The 16,933-nt window shown below is 50.4% G+C and overlaps 1 protein-coding gene across 1 annotated transcript in view; it reads right to left on the bottom strand.

Moving 5' to 3' along the window:
• Positions 1 to 16,933, bottom strand: part of BCOR (BCL6 corepressor) — a 31,563-nt gene that overhangs the window by 5,226 nt on the left and 9,404 nt on the right. Inside the window, 6 exon segments of the mRNA XM_019621495.2 lie at positions 3,140 to 3,306; positions 7,619 to 7,747; positions 7,749 to 7,877; positions 8,212 to 8,540; positions 11,622 to 11,975; positions 12,367 to 12,648. Coding sequence (XP_019477040.1) covers positions 3,140 to 3,306; positions 7,619 to 7,747; positions 7,749 to 7,877; positions 8,212 to 8,540; positions 11,622 to 11,975; positions 12,367 to 12,648 — 1,390 coding nt within the window.

Raw genomic sequence — 16,933 nt, 5'->3', positions numbered from 1 at the left:
TTTTTTAAACTGACTTACCTAAGTGGCTTTAGAAGCAGTAATGAATTCAAGATGATTGCTTAACTTATTAAAAACAGCATCTCAATCGCTGCCCAGTGTTTCCACAGATTTAACAACACCCGGCCAAGTTTATTAAAGAAGAAAACCCTGGGAGGGAGCCTCTCTCCCCTCTGTACAGCTGAGCAGGGTGCTGCAACCGGGCAGCAGTAGGGCAGGCAGTGGGATGGAGCAGCCCCATCTCTGCCACCCACAGAGCAGCCTGGCACAACCTGCACTTTATGAAGGCTATGAGAAGGAAAGGTGCAGCAAGGTCGTGCAGAAGGAGGAAGAACGATAAATGGAAGGAAGCGAAGGAAGGAAAGAAAACGTTGGCAGGGAGAAAAAAAGGAGAGATTCACGCAGATAAGGCAGTAACGGGGCACTGACAGGATTGTTTATTGCTAGAACAGCTTTTTGGCAGGTTCACTGGTGGGATCATGTGAAGGATACTCTCATTTGCTTCTCCCATCAGGGCAGGCAAAGGAAGGAATGTTTCTCCATCTTGACGGGGCATAGCACCCTATTTGTAGGATGCAGAAGTGAGTGCTGGAGCTAGCAACTTTCTGACATGAGAAAAAGATCCCTGTGAGTCCTCTCCTGCTCTCCTTTGTCCATATAATCTTTTCTGCCCTGAGCACTGAGGAAATAAACACTCTCTACCCCTAATAGTACCGTTAACAGCAGTACAGTTTGTTTTTAAAACATACCCTTCAAAAAGGCCCCAGAAGGGTCTGGGGACATTCAAGAGCAGCAACATCTTACAGCAGATGCGCATCTCAGCCACTCTGATGTACCATCCAACCCTTATTACTATTTTTACTGCTCCTCGAGTCAGGAAAACATTTCGTTGGGGGTTTATCATTCCACCACCAAAATTATAAACTATTTAGACCAGCCAGGGTTTGCTTGCAGCCTTCCAGGCACCATCCAGATTTCCTCACTGCAGCAAGAGGCTTCGTTACTCCTACCAACACCAACCAGAGGGCGTGGAGAGAGCCACCTCAGCACGTTGCCTGCTGGCAACAGCTCAGCATCCCCCCAGCATACATTTAGGGAAAAGGAGGCAAAACACTGTAGCCTGTTTCCCTACATAGGGAAGCACAGCAGCACAGACCCAAGTGTCAGGAACTGGAACCAAACCGAGCCCCCCTGACACACTGACCAATGGTGACACTGCGGGCTCACGCTGGCTGCCAGAGCAGCATGCTGAATGAGCTCACTATTGCTGCCCAGGGACTCAAGAGCTCCCAGAGCGACCAAAAATACCTCTGGCTGATGAGTGGACTGGGGAGGTGGTGGAGGGGACAACGAAGCACATTCAGTGCAGTTACAGAACCAGGGGTGGGGTGTTAAGTCTTTGATGATGGGGTTTCTTTTTCTTGTTTGTTTGTTTTTAAGACATAAATATCTTTCCAAGGGGGCAACACATCCATGAATCTAGCCATAGCCGTCCCTGTTCACCGCAGGGAAGTTGGTTTAGATGGCCTTTAAAGGTCCCTTCCAGCTCAAACAATTCTATGAATCTGCAAATTGGAATCTGAAAAGCAACAAAGTTGAGAAAGATTGACACTGCTTTTCTCCCAAAAGTTCCAAGGATGAGAACTGGTTCAGGCTTCAAGATCAAAATGCCATTTGTCTTATGAATGCCAGGAGCTGCTCTGGGGAGATGGACAAGGCTGGCCCAATTGAAAGCAGAGGCAGCACTGCCCAGGCACTCCCCACCAAAGCCTCTGCTCTCAGTTCTGTTAGTTGTCGCACTGCAGTATCAGGCTTGCATGCACCTGGCATTTACACCGTCCACAAGGCACAATCTCAAAAAACACTAAGCCTGCCACCAGAAAGCAAAGGGTGGCACAAGTTGAGCTCTGACAGCACATCCAGGATCAAACCATTACTACATTCACTCCTAAAGCACATTTTCCCCAAACCAACTTTCACACAAGCCAAGTTTGTTCCTGGAAGATCAACTCCACCTTTGAACTGAAACCCAATCCACATTTCCAGGTGGCAGTGACAGCACAGCTCCGGGTGGTTTGCTATCTGATTATTCCATCAGTGGGACAAACAGCTTTGGGATCCCTTTAACGGGGCGCTGGGTGCCCCTGGGGGGCTCCTCCAACTGCTGCCTTGGGGCAGCCATTGGGGTCCTGATGAACCAACCCCACAGCCCAACTTTTGTTCTGCAGACTCCTCCCTTCCCCAGCTAATGCATGAAGAGCTTAAAAACAAAAGCGGCAGACCTTAGTCATGCTGATTTTCCCTCCCCGGCTATTGGGATGGTGATGGCAAACGTGATAAACAATTTAAGATAACAAGCAGCAGGAGTCTGGCAGAATACAAAGCGATCTGCCCCCAACATGAATATCTGCCATCAAGTACTGCATATTCGGGGGAAAAGTTATCCCAAGGTCAGCCCCGCAGAGGTAGCCAAAGGCAGGCGAAGGGGTAGCGAAGGACTTTCCATTAGGAGACGCACCAGGAGCTTAGAAAAGATGCCGAGCCACATCCTCTACATCCACAAAGCAAAATGGAAAACACAAAACAAAACCAATCTCAGTATCTATTCTGTGAATACCCCTACAATTCTCTTAAGGGAAACAAAAGCCAGCACTGGCACTAAAAAAATCAATCCAAAATATGCAACGTGCAGATAATACGGTTTAATAGCTAAGCAAAACAACATTTTTATATAGCACATATAGGGCTTGCACACCCAATCGCTGCAAAAGCCTGAAGTGCTCTTAAAAGTAACACCACTAACAAGGCAAAGACCACTCTTTTGGCACAATTCAAAGGACCTGGAGCACAGACAAATGGAGCTGCAGCTCAAGTATCATTCCTTCCTGCCCTGCAGCTGGGGATTTCACAAACTCTTAAAAAAAAAAAAAAACTTGTTAAAATTCCCAGGAGAAAAAACAACCCACACTGGACTGAATTTGAGGCACAACAATTCCAGCACTTCATCACCCTGATGATTTGGCCCCAAAGACAAGGGGCAGAGCACACTGCAACCCTAGGGGCTTCACACAAGCTTGGGGGCAGAAGGCAGAGGGACGAGGCACATCCCCATGTGGCCATCACGGTGCTGGGTGCTGCTCACCTGGTTCCATCCTGCGCGCTGCAGTTGACATCAGCTCCGTACTCAAGGAGGTGCCGCACAATGCTCAGCCAGCCCCTGGCACAGGCCTCATGCAGGGCACAGTAACCCGCGTTGTCACGGTGGTTGACATCGCAGACCTTGTTTTCCAGACAGTACAGCACCACTTCCTGGAAAGAGCAGAGGACGAAAAACAGACACACTGAGTTATTTGTCACTGCACGGGCTTCTCTTCTCTAAAGAAAAAGATTATGGAGGAGACAACAAACACAATCGCTATGATAATTCCATGTGTGGGGCTGGGAGCAATGCTTTGGCCCTTACACTTGCACTTCTGACTGCAGGATTCTGCACGTGTAACAGCATCGTGGCTGACATCAGTTGGGATTGTAAAAGGAAAAAGCACGTGACCCGATGCAAAACACATTTAACATATAAAGGACAGTTTACTATCAGGAAACAAAAAAGCCTGGCTCTATCATCACCAGGGAAATCCCATCTTCACGCACACTGATTCCTGGGTGGAACCCAAGCTTGGCACCAGCTCCGAACAGCCAACCCAGTGCTGTACACTCAGCACCATTCGTCCTGCAGTTCGTGCACCACAGTGGAGTCCAACCAAAGATTTGGGGTGATGCAAGTCTTCCTCTATTTGTGCAAAAAAACCCTAAGCCAATCTGGACAGACTCAAGAAGAGCTTTTCAGTATCTGAAGGGGAGCTATAAGAAGGAAGGAGACAGACTCCTTAGCACAGCCTGTTGTGATAGGATACAAGGAAATGGTTTCCAATTAAAAGGGGAGATTTAGACCAGATATAAGGAAGAAGTTTTTTATAATAGGAGTGGTGAGGCACTGGCACAGGTTGCCCAGAGGCAGTGGAAGCCCCATTCCTGGAGACACTCAAGGTCAGGCTGGACGGGGCTCTGAGCACCCTGATGTAGCTGCAGGTGTCCCTGTTCATTGCAGGGGAGTTGGACCTAGACGGCCTTTTAGGGCCTCTTCCAACTCAAACAATTCTATGATTCAGTGCTTCTATGCTTTCTAAGCAATGCTATAGGTACACACACAGCAAAATGAAAGCACTGATTGTGCATTTGCTGCTCCCAAGAACTACAAAGTACAGCAAGGGTCAGGGGGGCCCTCTGCTCTGTCAAAAGACAAGAATTCAGCGAACACTACGCACAACGCAGATATTCCCCCTGGCTTCAAATCCAGCGGAAAGCCCGCAATCAGCTGCGCTCCCAGCATCCCTGACCTGGGGACTGGTATCCTGGATACAGCATGGAGCCATGCTTCTCACAGGCCCACACCAACCAGCCTGAGCACAGAGCAGCCAGAAGCCATCCCACCTCCAGTCTTGGCCACCATCATCCCACTCATCGCCCCCAGGGCCAAGAACCAGCCCAGAGAGGAGGATGCTCTCACCTCGTGCTTTCCCAAGGAAGACTGGTGTGAAATTATACCCTGAAGGCATGACTTTTCCTGCACACCAGGCCTCCCTGCTGGGCACACAACGGATGGATGGCTGCAGGCAGCAGAAGCCTGGCCGCGCTCAGTGCCACTTTTAGCACGCAGTTACCATTTAAAATAGCTTTTGCAGCCCAGAATAAGAAAAGGGCCTTTCAACTATTTCTGCAGAAGGAAAAGGCTCGTTTCAGGGCAGAGGACCCACCGCTGGCCAAAAACGCTAATTCTGTTGGGCAATTCTACATTAAGAGGCTATAAGAAGAATGCCATTAACCACAAAATGTAACCATAAAGCCCATAAAACTCTACATTGTTAATTAATTAAATGCCTCATTAACTTTTTCTTAACATGATTTATTCAATTCACAAAAAAATTAGCCATCGGTGCCGAATGTGGGGACATGTGGTGTTACAAACATGCTTTGGGTTCCACGAGCATCTCTCACTAACACTGGAGGAAGGCCATGAAAATGCAATAGGAAAGCTCAATGCCTGTGTGGGTGCTCCGCTCCGCTCCTAGCCGAAGTACAGACAGACCCACGGAACGGAGCTGACATGACAACCTGTGGTGCTCGGCACGGGGTTGGGCCCCAAGGCAATTCCCAGTGTCAGTGGAGAGAGCCCACCAGAGCCTTTGCCCCCCCTACACCACACATTTAACTGCCTTCCCAGATGGGACTTATTCCCTAATCTACCAGAGAACATCCCAAGTCCAAGCACGGACTAAAAAGCATTGAGCAAGCACACGGACGGGCAGCCTTTCTCTCCCGTCGCATTCATTACAGAAGCCGCTTGTAATTTTTTTCCGAAAAGCCTTTATGCTCCCTGTAATTCCCCCTCCTCTTTCCCCCCTCCGCAAACAGTAAATTACAGTTTTAAGACTACTATTATCTCAAGTCATTTGTTTCAAATGGTGAAAACGTAATGGATTCAAGCACGACCGCAGGCTGATGCGCAGGGCCTGGCGCAGACTCCAACCAAGGAAGCGCACGGCTCTCCTGCAGCCCCGGGTTAGCTCTGAGCACAGCGATGTGCCTTTGAATGAGCCACGGCCGCCCCTCGGCACCACCAGCTCTGCTGCTCACGGGGACGGCAGAGAACAAGCGCCTCCAGCTGCCTCAGGTCACACGCTAGCAAATGAGCTTGACCCAACAGCTTTTTTTTTTTTTTTTTTTTGGAACTTCTTGACCACTGCAATTTTTCCAGGGGATTCAGTTTCCTACTGAGCGCAGCAGCGCAGCTGCTGGTTAGCAAACAGGCCAGACATAGAGCTCCCACAGCTGCTCCAACTACCGCAGCCATCCCCGCTAATAGCCACAGGGCTCTTCCCCTGCTGTTCTCCTGGGGAGATCCAGCGCAGCCGCCCTCTGACAGAAAATGAAAACCCCACCCAAACACAGGTCCGCTCAAGGCCTTCGGAACCTTCACCCTGGCTGCTGGCTGCAGCCATCCCGATAAGGGCTGCAGCCAGCTCCTGCTATCAGCAAAGCAGACAGAAACTCCTCAGCCCCTGCTTGAGCAGGGCCTTGGCCCATCACAGATTTTTTTAGAAGCTCCCACTGACCTGAGTGGAGCACAGAAAGCAAAGTGCCTGGTGTGCCGTGGCAGCTCACTGTGCAACTGAGCGCTTGTCTCTGCAGATGCCAAGCAGGAAGAAAATACCCACTCAAACCTAACAGCACACACTGCAATATATTTTGGCTTTGGATCCATGGGAAATTTTAGATCTTAAATAATTTAAATGATGAAGATTGCCATAGTAACATTGTAGCAACTACTGCTTCTCCTCCCAGCTAGAAGTGCCCCAAGCTGGAAGCAGTTGTGCACAGGACACACGCCACAGAAGCACAGAATCATAAAAACTAGAAAAGACCTCTAAGATCACCCAGTCCAACCTCTAAGATCAACCAGCCCATCACACCATGCCCACTGCCCATGTCCCTCAGTGCCACATCCACACAGCTCCTGAACACCTCCTGGGACAGCAACTCCACAACCTCCCTGAGCAGCCTGTGCCACTACCTCACCACTCTTTCTGAGAAGAAATTGTTCCTAATATCCAACTTGAACCAATCCTGGCACAAATTGAGACCATTCCCTCTCGTCCTACTTGGGAGAAGAGGCTGATCCCCACCTCACCACATCCTTCTTTCAGGTGGCTGCAGAGAGTGGTAGGGTCTCCCCTGAGCCTCCTCTTCTTCAGACTGAACAATCCCAGCTCCCTCAGCCGCTCCTTGTAAGACTTGTGCTCTAGACCCCTCACAGTTTCACTGCCCTTCTTGGAACGCACTTGGAGGACCCAGTGTCTTTCTTGCAGTGTGGGGCCCAACCTCCTGCCTGCCCTCTCCCAGAGCTGCAGGCCTCCCTCCAGCCCCGGCCACACAGAGGCCATGCTCAGGCTCCAGCAAGCCCTTAAGTTCTGTTGATGCTCAGACTGATACCACCAGTGGTGATATTGAGGCTGTCCCTTCACCAGCCACACTGAGGCCAGGAATTGCATGCTGCTGTGCAAGGCCCGGCACTGCATGACAATACCTCACATGTATACCCAAATACAAGTGTCCTGAGCAGCTGAGCCACTGAGTGCATCACCTTCCGATTTCCATAGCTCCAGGGAGCTGCTCTGTGAGCAGGAGCAGCACTGGGAAGCCCCAGGCCGCCGGCACAACGTGCATGTAGCGCTCCCTCGGTACATCTGAGCATGCAGGAGGACACTGAGTGCTGTGTCACACACCCATCGCTCCTTGGAGAAAAGACGGAAAAACAAAAGCCCGCTTCTAAACCACCCGCTCCTCAGCCAGGGACAAAGGCAAAAATGACACGGCTCATTAGAGATCACCTAAAAAAAAAAGCCCTGGGTTCTGTTTGCAGATGGTTCGCATTTAGGCGGAAGCCAGGGCTGCTAATAGATCTTCACCCCGCGCTTGCAGCCCTCCCTGCGGGAGGAGGGAGAGGTTCCCGCAGCGCACCAGGCTCCCACCCATCCTACTGGAACACCCTCGGGCGCAGGCTCACCTCATAGCCCAGGCGGGCTGCTCGCTGCAGCAGGGTCTCGCCCGCGTTCTTGTTGACGATGAGGCGGCGGGCCTCGGGCGGCATGGGCCGGCTGGGGGGGGTTCGGGAGGGGGGCTGGCCACCTGTAACGCGGCAGGCTGGGGGGCGGCGGGGCGGGCTGCAGCCGCTCATACAGCTTCTGCTCGTAAGGCTTGGCAGGCGAAGAGTCGCAGTCTGAAGTGGGCTCCGTGCGTTTCCTCACCTTCTTCGGTACCGCCACCTGTCAAAGCCATCACCGTGTTGGGGTTTTGTCTTTTACTTTTCCCTCCCCACTTTTACAATGCAGCATTTTGCCGGCAAAGAATTACATCCTTCTGCTGGCGCTGAATTTTTTTTAAGAAGGCCCTGCAATGGCTTTTAAACGCCAGACTCCACCATCCCCACAACAGCAGCTCAAACGCAGGCAGGGTAAGGAAAGCAAACGTAGAACGTGCAAAGCACGCACAGAAACGCCGGCGCGGAGCACCGCTGCCTGCATGCATGCAGTGCAGTCGCTCTGTGCGTTAGCTCTGCACTCAGAGCGCTAGTGGGCAATTAAGGCTAAATAAAGATACCTTATCTTCGGCATTTTCGATATCTGTGGTGTCATCCCCTGTCAGGGATGACCTCCTCCTCCTCTCCTGCAGTGCCAAGTGTTTTGTTTTACACTGACGTTTCCCTGATGGCTTCTCGCACTCGGCGTATTTCTGCAGCAGAGACTCAGGTTGGAAATCCTCCTCTTCGTCTGTGTACAGCCCATCTGTCTTCCGGCTTTCTTTAATTTTCTGCTGTTTGGCAGCCAACCTCGAGGCTGGAGTGCAGCTTGGCTGAGCCTGCCTTTTGCTGTTTGCATTGCTGGATGAAAGGCTCTTCATGTGCGGAGACACTGGGAATACAGGCAAGCCTAAACGGGAAGGAAAGGCATTACACGTTGCATGGCGCGTTAAAAGCAAAACATATTGCTAGCACTTAACACGAGCTCCTTGACTGCTTAAGAGATCTACCAATTACATTTTCAAATCATTAATATTTCAAGCGTGCCGCATTCCAATTGTAAACAGCATCCTGCAACCTAACGTCCGCTAACAGTCGCGACGCCCCGATGCGAAGAGCTGCACTCAGCTCCCTGCCGCCAGCACCCAGCCGGGGAGCGGCTGCTCCTTACCTGGGCTGCCTGCTCCAGGCACCGGGAACCCAGCGCTCCGCACCTGCGCCCTGCCGGGCTGCACTTACAAGGATGGAGCTGGAAGGGGGAGAGGGAGAATGGAGAGTGTGGAGGAGTCTGGTGGGACAGCAGTGAGGGCAGCAAGAGAAGGAGCATCCCTGCAGCGGTTTTAAGTCAGTACAGTAGAGGCCTGCGGCAGGATGCTCGCAAGGACAGGTTGGGTTGGTAGAGGGCTCGTTCTTATGGGCCAAAAGCCACGATGAGAAAGAGTGCAAGCAGGTCTGCAACAAAACAAGGACAGGAAAGCTGACTTTTTATAGCCCAAATTCCCCTCAGGAAGAGAACTGAGATGACCTCAGAACCAAGTCCTTTGCAGAAAGATGCGCTAAGGGCAGCTGGAAAGGAAGGGACACTTCAGCCTGACAATGCCACACCACTGAGAGAAGGTGCAGAAAAAACCCACAGCACTTGAAAGAGGCTCTTCTCACCGAGGAGTCTCTGAAGTAATGCTGCTTTCAGAAGAGAAGAGGTGGCAGGAGCAAACAAGGCACCAGGCTGCTCCCAGAACTGAAACCTTTATTTAAAGAGGCGTGATCCAGAGCCAGCTGGTAACAAAAATCTAGAATGCTCTCAGAGGGCAACTTCACACTTCTACCTTCCCTTAAATAGAGCTGCAAAGGCAACTTGCAGAAGACTTTCTGGATTGAAGATGAAAACAGAAATCCCTTAGTTCTTTGGAGCCACTTTCTAGAAAAAGATGCACATGGTGGTGTGCCAGCCAGATGTCGGGGAGTTTATGGGACACATGACGTGCAGATTGTGCACCAAAATCCAGTGAGCCTCCAGGCTCTGCAGCTGGGCAGGATGCCTTCCAGCTGAGGGCTGAGCCCACCACTGTGGGGCCGTCCTTCCAGCACCACAGACCTTTCTAACCACGATGGGAGAGCAGCAAGAGCAGGCAGGAATATCCCTTTAATATCCATGCAAGTTAAAAAACCCAGCCCCATGAGTGATGTGGCTTGTGGTGAGCTGACTCAGAGCAGGGCCAGCTCCCTGCCCGCAGGCTGCAGGATGCCTCGGCTGCTGCCGGCACCGTGGGCCATGGCTGGAGTGCTGTAGGAGCGTGCCTCCCAGCACGGCCAGCACATGGGAACAGCCACAGAGAGAAACAGCCAGAGACAGGGTCTGCTCCTGTATTAGAAACACCTGCTTGAGGCCAGAGAGAGAAATTTGAGGACAGGTCCCGGGTGAGAAGGAACATGCAGAAGTCTCCATCCTGGCGTGACCACTACACAGTGAATGCTCTGTTGCACAACAGGGAAAACTTCCCCATCCTGGTGAACTACAGATTCAAAGGCTTACATTTCAGCGAGGCCAGCAAAGTGATCTGAACGGTTTCTAGAACCTCCACACACTGGCCAATGAGGAACAGCTCAGATGGGTTTATGGTTTTATGAGAAGCTTCCAAAACCAGAAGGCTTTTCATAGCCATGGGCGACTGAATCTCAATGCCTCTGAAGCAGGGCATGAATGGCAGCATCTTTTTCTCTTTCCCAAGGTTATGTGTTAAGAGAAGACTGCCACTGCCTTGGGAGGCACTGCGGGGGAAAGCCGAGCATCCTCACACAATGCACCTCCTTGTTAGTGACCCTCGTTTAATCTCTACAAGATATCTCTTTCTGGAAGTACAAAGGAGAGCAGGAGTTGGGCAGGGATGTCTGAGCGGATACCACGCTCACCAAGGCAGCACATAAAGCAAGGGAGGAAGAGTCAAAGCTCCTTTTAAACTATGTCTTGATCTTCTGCTCCATAAATCCTTTTGGAGAATCTTCCCCAACAATAAGCATCAAAGTTTGGGGTTTTCTGCAGTTAGATCATCATAACAAGTAGAAAGATGGGCAAGAAGCTTTAGGACAGAACTGAAGCTGGCAGCTTTGCCTGCGACTGCTTTGGAGATGCCACCCAGGAACACTGTCCCCAGTGTAGGGTGACCTGGCTTCAGTCCTGCCCTTGGTGTAGGACAGCAGGACCCCTTCCTTCTGCTTCTCCCTCTCGAGGGGGTATCAGCAATGCCACCAGCTTGATGGAGCTGCCAGCCCTGGGGGAGCCCAAGCATCTGCCTGGGAGTTGCCCCAACATGGCCTCTCCCCAGGACTGAGCGGAAAGGAGGAGAGAGGGCAGGGAAAGGGGACACTGGGAACACAGTCAGAAACAAAACCAAGGAAATGGGATGCCCCTTCAGGAGGTGACCCCACACGAGAGAGCCTGAGTACCTGGGACCATGGGGCTGAGAGGATACCTGAAGCAAACGGAAGGATGAATGAAGGATGATGAGCCTGGCTCCAGCTCCAAGAAGAAGAGGCAGGGAAGCCCAGCAGCGCGCAGAGTGACGGAGACATTGGGTTCCCAGACACACCGCTGGTAGCTGTCCCAATGCTGCCCAACCCACCAACTCCGATCCCGCACCCAGACTGACAGTCTGCTCCCTCCCTACCTCCCTCGCCCACCACCACCATACACACCCCCATCTCCTCTAGAGACACAAACTCTATCTCCATGTTATCTACGAGAGGGTTATTTAAAGCCAGAAGACACACACACGCACAAACACGTAGTTACACACACATACACAAACACATTTGCTTGTCTGCCAAGTATCAGCTACGGTGCAGCTCGTACAGAGGAGGTGTCAGTGCTTACACAAAGATAGAGAGATAGATACTTTTAAAATAAAGCTCTCGACAGTTCCTTAACATCGGTGGCAGCATGCGTCACTGTAAATGCTAAAGCCAGCGGGTTTCCCTAGTAGTCTCTGCATACCTTGTTCATTGTCACTTGTTTTGAGGGACTCTTCAGACCAACTTCTATTGCTTTTGGCCTCTGACCTTTTCTTGGTGTGCCTTTCTTCTGTGAAGTCTTTGACCTTTGCAGTGGCCTCTGGCTGAACAGCCTCAGCTAAATCTTTCCTGCTTTGCCGGCCCAACTTGCCGGACGGGGATCTCTCTGGTGACACCTGCTGCTCCCATAGTTCCCTAAGATGCTGCAGGTGACGCTGCTTTTTGGGATGGAGCCCTGTTAATTCAATGCACACCTTCAGGTTGGTCACCTCATTACAATTGGGCTCTTCTAAGTGGTTAGAGGAATTGTTTGTCATTTCCCTCTCAGGCCAGTCATCTAATGGAAAAATAACTAAAAATTAATCAAAAGGCCCCCTCAACTTAAAACAAAAGCTACATTTCACTTTCGGGGCATATAGTCTCACCGCACTATGCATTTTAAAGGTTCGCTCATTAAGGGTTACATGCACTACAGTAACTCGCACTGCTGTGGCTAGTGTCCAAGGACTAGTGCTTTACCCGTGTATACCAGGGTTTTTATATATACGTATATATATATACACGTACATATATATACATACATATATATACATATATATAATTTTAAGTGAAATGACAGTGCTCACATTAGTAACTATCAAGTTCAAAAATGGAAACACATTAAGCCAAAGGGATGTTCCTTTCACAAGACATTCCATGAGAGAGACCACAGCAAAATGCCACCTTACCTTTGGAGCTCTTCTTCTTTTTTGCCTTTGATATAAATTCATCCTGCATCTCGTCCACAAAGCCCTCGTTTTGGCTGCCATCGTTTTGCACTCTCTCACCAGAGTGTTTACGCTTCCTGTCCAGACGCGGACATGGATGTTGGCCAATCTCTTCTGTTGGCTGGTCTTCCGCTTTGTCGTATATAGAATGTCTCTCTAAATAACATTTCTCATTTGAGAGATCTTTTTCCTCCAGAGCTTCGAGAAAGTGACCTTGGTTGTTTTCTGCACTAGCAAAGTTACCTAAAAATAAAATAGAATAAAGACGTGGTAAGTGCAAAACAATTCATTGTGAGAAAGCTGAGCTCTCTGATCTCTTCAATGTCATCTCTATCACGAGTTAGAGTTTATGAGGCACGCAAGTAAACATGGAATCATACTTCGTAACAGCTCTCTGGTCAGCCTAACCCAGCAGCTTTCTCAACCGCTATGTACAAATCCCCAAAAGTAGGATTCTCACTGTTGTTTACACACCACTTGGAGAAGTACAAAACTCACAATGCTTGTAGCCATAGAAACATCACAATATATTTTTTAAAATAAAGAAACATCTTTACATATCGAAAGCACAGACACTATTCAGCAAGCAACCTCGCCGCCGAGCCTTGCTAAGTAATAACCCAAGCTACACTTTGCAATGACTTTCTTTTCAAAAATACTCTCTGATTATAATAACGCATCATTTTTCCACTAATTCATAATTGTTCCCTAACTTTGCACATCAAAATGCAGATTCTGGCTTAAAAGCATTTGTCCCTTCTTCTGGAGATGTAAGTGGGAAACGGCGCACACACTCTCAGACACAGGAATACCACTAAGAATAGTGATGGTATTTTGCAAAAAGCACTACTTGAATCCAAGGTTATAAAAAGGCTTCCTCACATAAAGCAATCAGACAGACGTGATCCTTATCATTTCCTTTAAAAAAAAAAAAAAAATGCACTCACTCAGGGAGGATTTCCAGGGATAGCGACCAGGTGAGCACTGAAAGGCGTGCTAGGATGTGGCCTGGCAAGGTAACACAGAAACACTGTGCTGCCATACTTTCTGTGCCTGGTCCTCTTCCCCAAAATTTGAGGACAGAGTGATTTTAAATGGATGCCTGGGTCCCAGGACTTTCCCCAGGCACCTGCAGCCCCCAATGCAGCCCGAGCGCATCCCTCCTTATCCCCAGAGCTGCAAATTCATGCAGCTCTGCCAACACTCGCTGCTTTCACCATGCCCTTCAAATGCAGAAAGGGCAGACTGGGGGGGTGGGAGGGGAAAGCAACAGCCCCTCCCTAATGAGATTTTTCTTCACTGCAACTTGGAAAAGGCTCCAAGCAGCACGCAGCAGTTTGCAGGCACCAGGAGACACCTCAGAGTTGCTCGACGCCTGCAGGGCTGTTGTGTAAAACAGCAGAAGATATTTGGCCAAGAAAAATCCCAACACAAGCTGACTTTTTCCAGCCACGTATTGGGATGTTCAAGCCACTCTGCTATCTGGCACCCCCACTTCCCCCAAAAGAAGAATGCGTTTGGAAAGAAGCCGGCAGACACCTCCTAGTGCAGCCCGCACAGGGTCACAGGCAGCAGCAGCCTGTGGAGGCTTTGGTCGCTCTTAATCTTCAGCCTCGCAGGAACCAGCGATCTAATTCCAGCCCGCTGCCACCACAGGCAACCGCCTCCGTATTAATTCCTTCTCTGCCGGAGGAGGGAGGGCGGGCCTGGCACAGGGAGGCAGCGCTGAGACACAAGGCAGAGGGCAGGGACGCCCGATCCGTGCTGGCTGACAGCTCTCCCCCACTGGCACTGCTGGCAGGCTGAGGAGCGGTGACACAGCCAGACCCCTGTGCTCGCTAATCCATGTTGCATAACTGCCCCGCAGAGCTGAGCGGGGCCACTGTGCTGTGTGGGGCTCATCCAAGCTCCCTGTCAAGTGGGTTCCTGCAGCCTGTGAGGAGCACTGCGAGCACCGAGCCAACAGGAGGCCTGGCAGCACTTGTGTGCCCAACAAGGACAAGGAGAAGTTGTTTGTGCTTTTAATCTGCCTCCCTGTATTCAGGTGGGGTATAAGGGAGAATTTCTTCTCAGAAGAAGTAATGAGGCAGTGACACGGGCTACCCAAGGAATGGGGTAGTCACTGTTCAAGAACCGTGTGGATGTGGCAGAGAGGGACATGGGCAGTGGGCATGGTGTGATGGGCTGACGGTTAAATTGTCTTAGAGGTCTTTTCCAACCTTAATGATTATACAACATCGTTTTCTCTGCCCTAGGTGGAAAACAACAACATGCTTTGAGCCTTCCTATCCTCATTATTCAACCAGCGAAGAGGTAGCCAGAAACGGAGGATAAATGCTGAGTTCTCATAGCAACACACCTCTATGAGATTAAACTCTCAAACATGTTCCTGCCTCAGCCCTCAAGCATCGCGACTCTCACCGCACCGCAAGAATCAACACCAACACCACAAACCATGGCTGCTGTCCTATGACACTACAGACGAGGGGCTCCTTTACATATGGCTTCTGCCCGGAGCCACATCTCAGTACACTGGCTCACGAGAAACAGTTCCACACGCGCAGCAAAAAAACCACGCACAAACTTTCCTTTGTTTTTTTTCCACTTTCCTGTTGCCGTCAGCTGTTTGAGACTGGGGCCTCCCATGCAATGCAAACAAGGAAACACATCGTCGTGTTTGAGCTGCAGTTCTTTTGTTCAAATAACATGGCAGCTAAAAACAGCATTTCCTCTTCCCCGCAGCTACCTCGCACTGCACTCACTTAGGCAAGGCAGTCTTTATGCATACCTGTGCTGTAATGACAGCCCAAGTGCTACAAAATAGCATCCAGCACCCAGCACCCAGATCACGACACAGTCAGAAAGTCACCTTCAGCACCAAATCCAGAGCATCCAACATGTCAGAGGAAACCCAGTTGGTTTTGTGTCTTTTTTCTCCAAGCATCTCTGCTTGGGAACTTCCCCAGTCTGTTTCCTCCTGCTCCTGCTACTGCTGTCTCCCTGCACAGCCATTTTTCCTTCTTTTTTGCATCGTGTGTAGGCGATAACTGCGCAGGGCATGGGACACGCTCGCTGCTGCGACCTTCCATTTGCCCAGGCATACTCACAGCCCAGCAGAACAGATGAACAGAAGGCTGCTGGGCCACATGCGCAGCGGCACCTCGTTCCGATGCTGCCCATCAGCCAACTGCAGCTTTCACTTTCACGCATAGAAACTGCTTCAACTTTTTTCTTAAACCTTCTTTAACCTATCAGGTCCCATTCTTCCCGGTTAAGGATTAAATGGGCAGCGTCTTCCTGCTATAAAATGAGATGAGCGGGTAATTATGCTCCCCGATGAGGAAATTCATGGCTTGCGGAATGCATTCAATCTTTCACACTCCGGTATGATTTTCAGCATCGCTCCGACAGCTGTGCTGCACGCCAACATGCGATCATCACATGCCCGTATTGATGCGCGTGTCCATGCCAATAGCTTAAATCACTTGATCTCCGAACAATTCTCTGACTCATGACATATGCATCCTATAATTTATCGTGTTTGTGCTATGGAAATGCACCGAAGAAGCATTGCCTCAGCAACATTTACAAGTCACCTTGGCAACAAAGCAGCTTCGCTGCTGTTCTCGTAATGCCCAGGAAAACCTGAACAAGATGGGAGAGAATCAAAGCACCTCGAGTTAGAGGTGTTTAAATTTCCTCAGTTTAGATTTCCCCATCTCGGGGCAGCACACCACCTGCCTAAAATCGGGCACGAACCTCTGGCATAGCACTGTGAGGCACTGCTGCAAAGCTCAGTCAGAGTAAAAGTTGAAGGAATCAGGTATCGCCTTCATTTGCCTCAAAAATAAGTCAATGTGCGTGCTTCACACCTAAGCAAAAAACCATTCCCGAGAGTGCCTTAACAGAAGAGCCTGCATACTATTGGGTGCCTCTCGAGCATCGCCTGCTAAGTTACCCAGCCTGCTGTCATTGCACCGGCAGCAGTGAGCCAGCCCAGCGCTGCAGGCACATTAGCAAGCTTTCACGCCAAACACAACAGCGTGGTTAGGAACTGGAGGAAACGGGAAGCAAACAGCATTTCTCCTCTGATCACAGGCAACAAGCAAAAGAGCGAGGTGCGCGTGGACCTGCTTGGACAGTGGTGTGCTGGGAGCTGCAGCTTGAGGCGTGCTGAGCCGCAGGCAGCCAGGGGCCTCCTGATTTATCTGCTGCTGTCCCCAGGGGCAGGAGGTGAAACACCACGATAAAAAACGTACTGAGGGCTGAATGTGCGCCTGTAAACACTGTCGGTAGCATGGGCAGGCATGCTAGAGAGGAGTTCTGATGTTAGGGGCTTACAGCTTCAGCCAAACTCTGAAAATCCCCCCTAATCAGAGCACATCAGCAGCAGGGAGGAACAAACTAACAAGACTGAGCACAATTCTGCCTCAGACACGCTGTAGCCAGCGGACTCCAGAATGGGAGACCTCCACAAGTGATGGATTTAAGGACATACTGTAACACCGGCCTTTGGTGAGGGCAGCAC

The sequence above is a fragment of the Meleagris gallopavo genome, chromosome 1, assembly GCF_000146605.3.
Source record: "Meleagris gallopavo isolate NT-WF06-2002-E0010 breed Aviagen turkey brand Nicholas breeding stock chromosome 1, Turkey_5.1, whole genome shotgun sequence".
Lineage (NCBI taxonomy): Eukaryota > Metazoa > Chordata > Aves > Galliformes > Phasianidae > Meleagris > Meleagris gallopavo.
The sequence above is the reverse complement of the archived record's forward strand: the minus strand, read 5'-3'. Positions and strand labels throughout refer to the sequence as shown.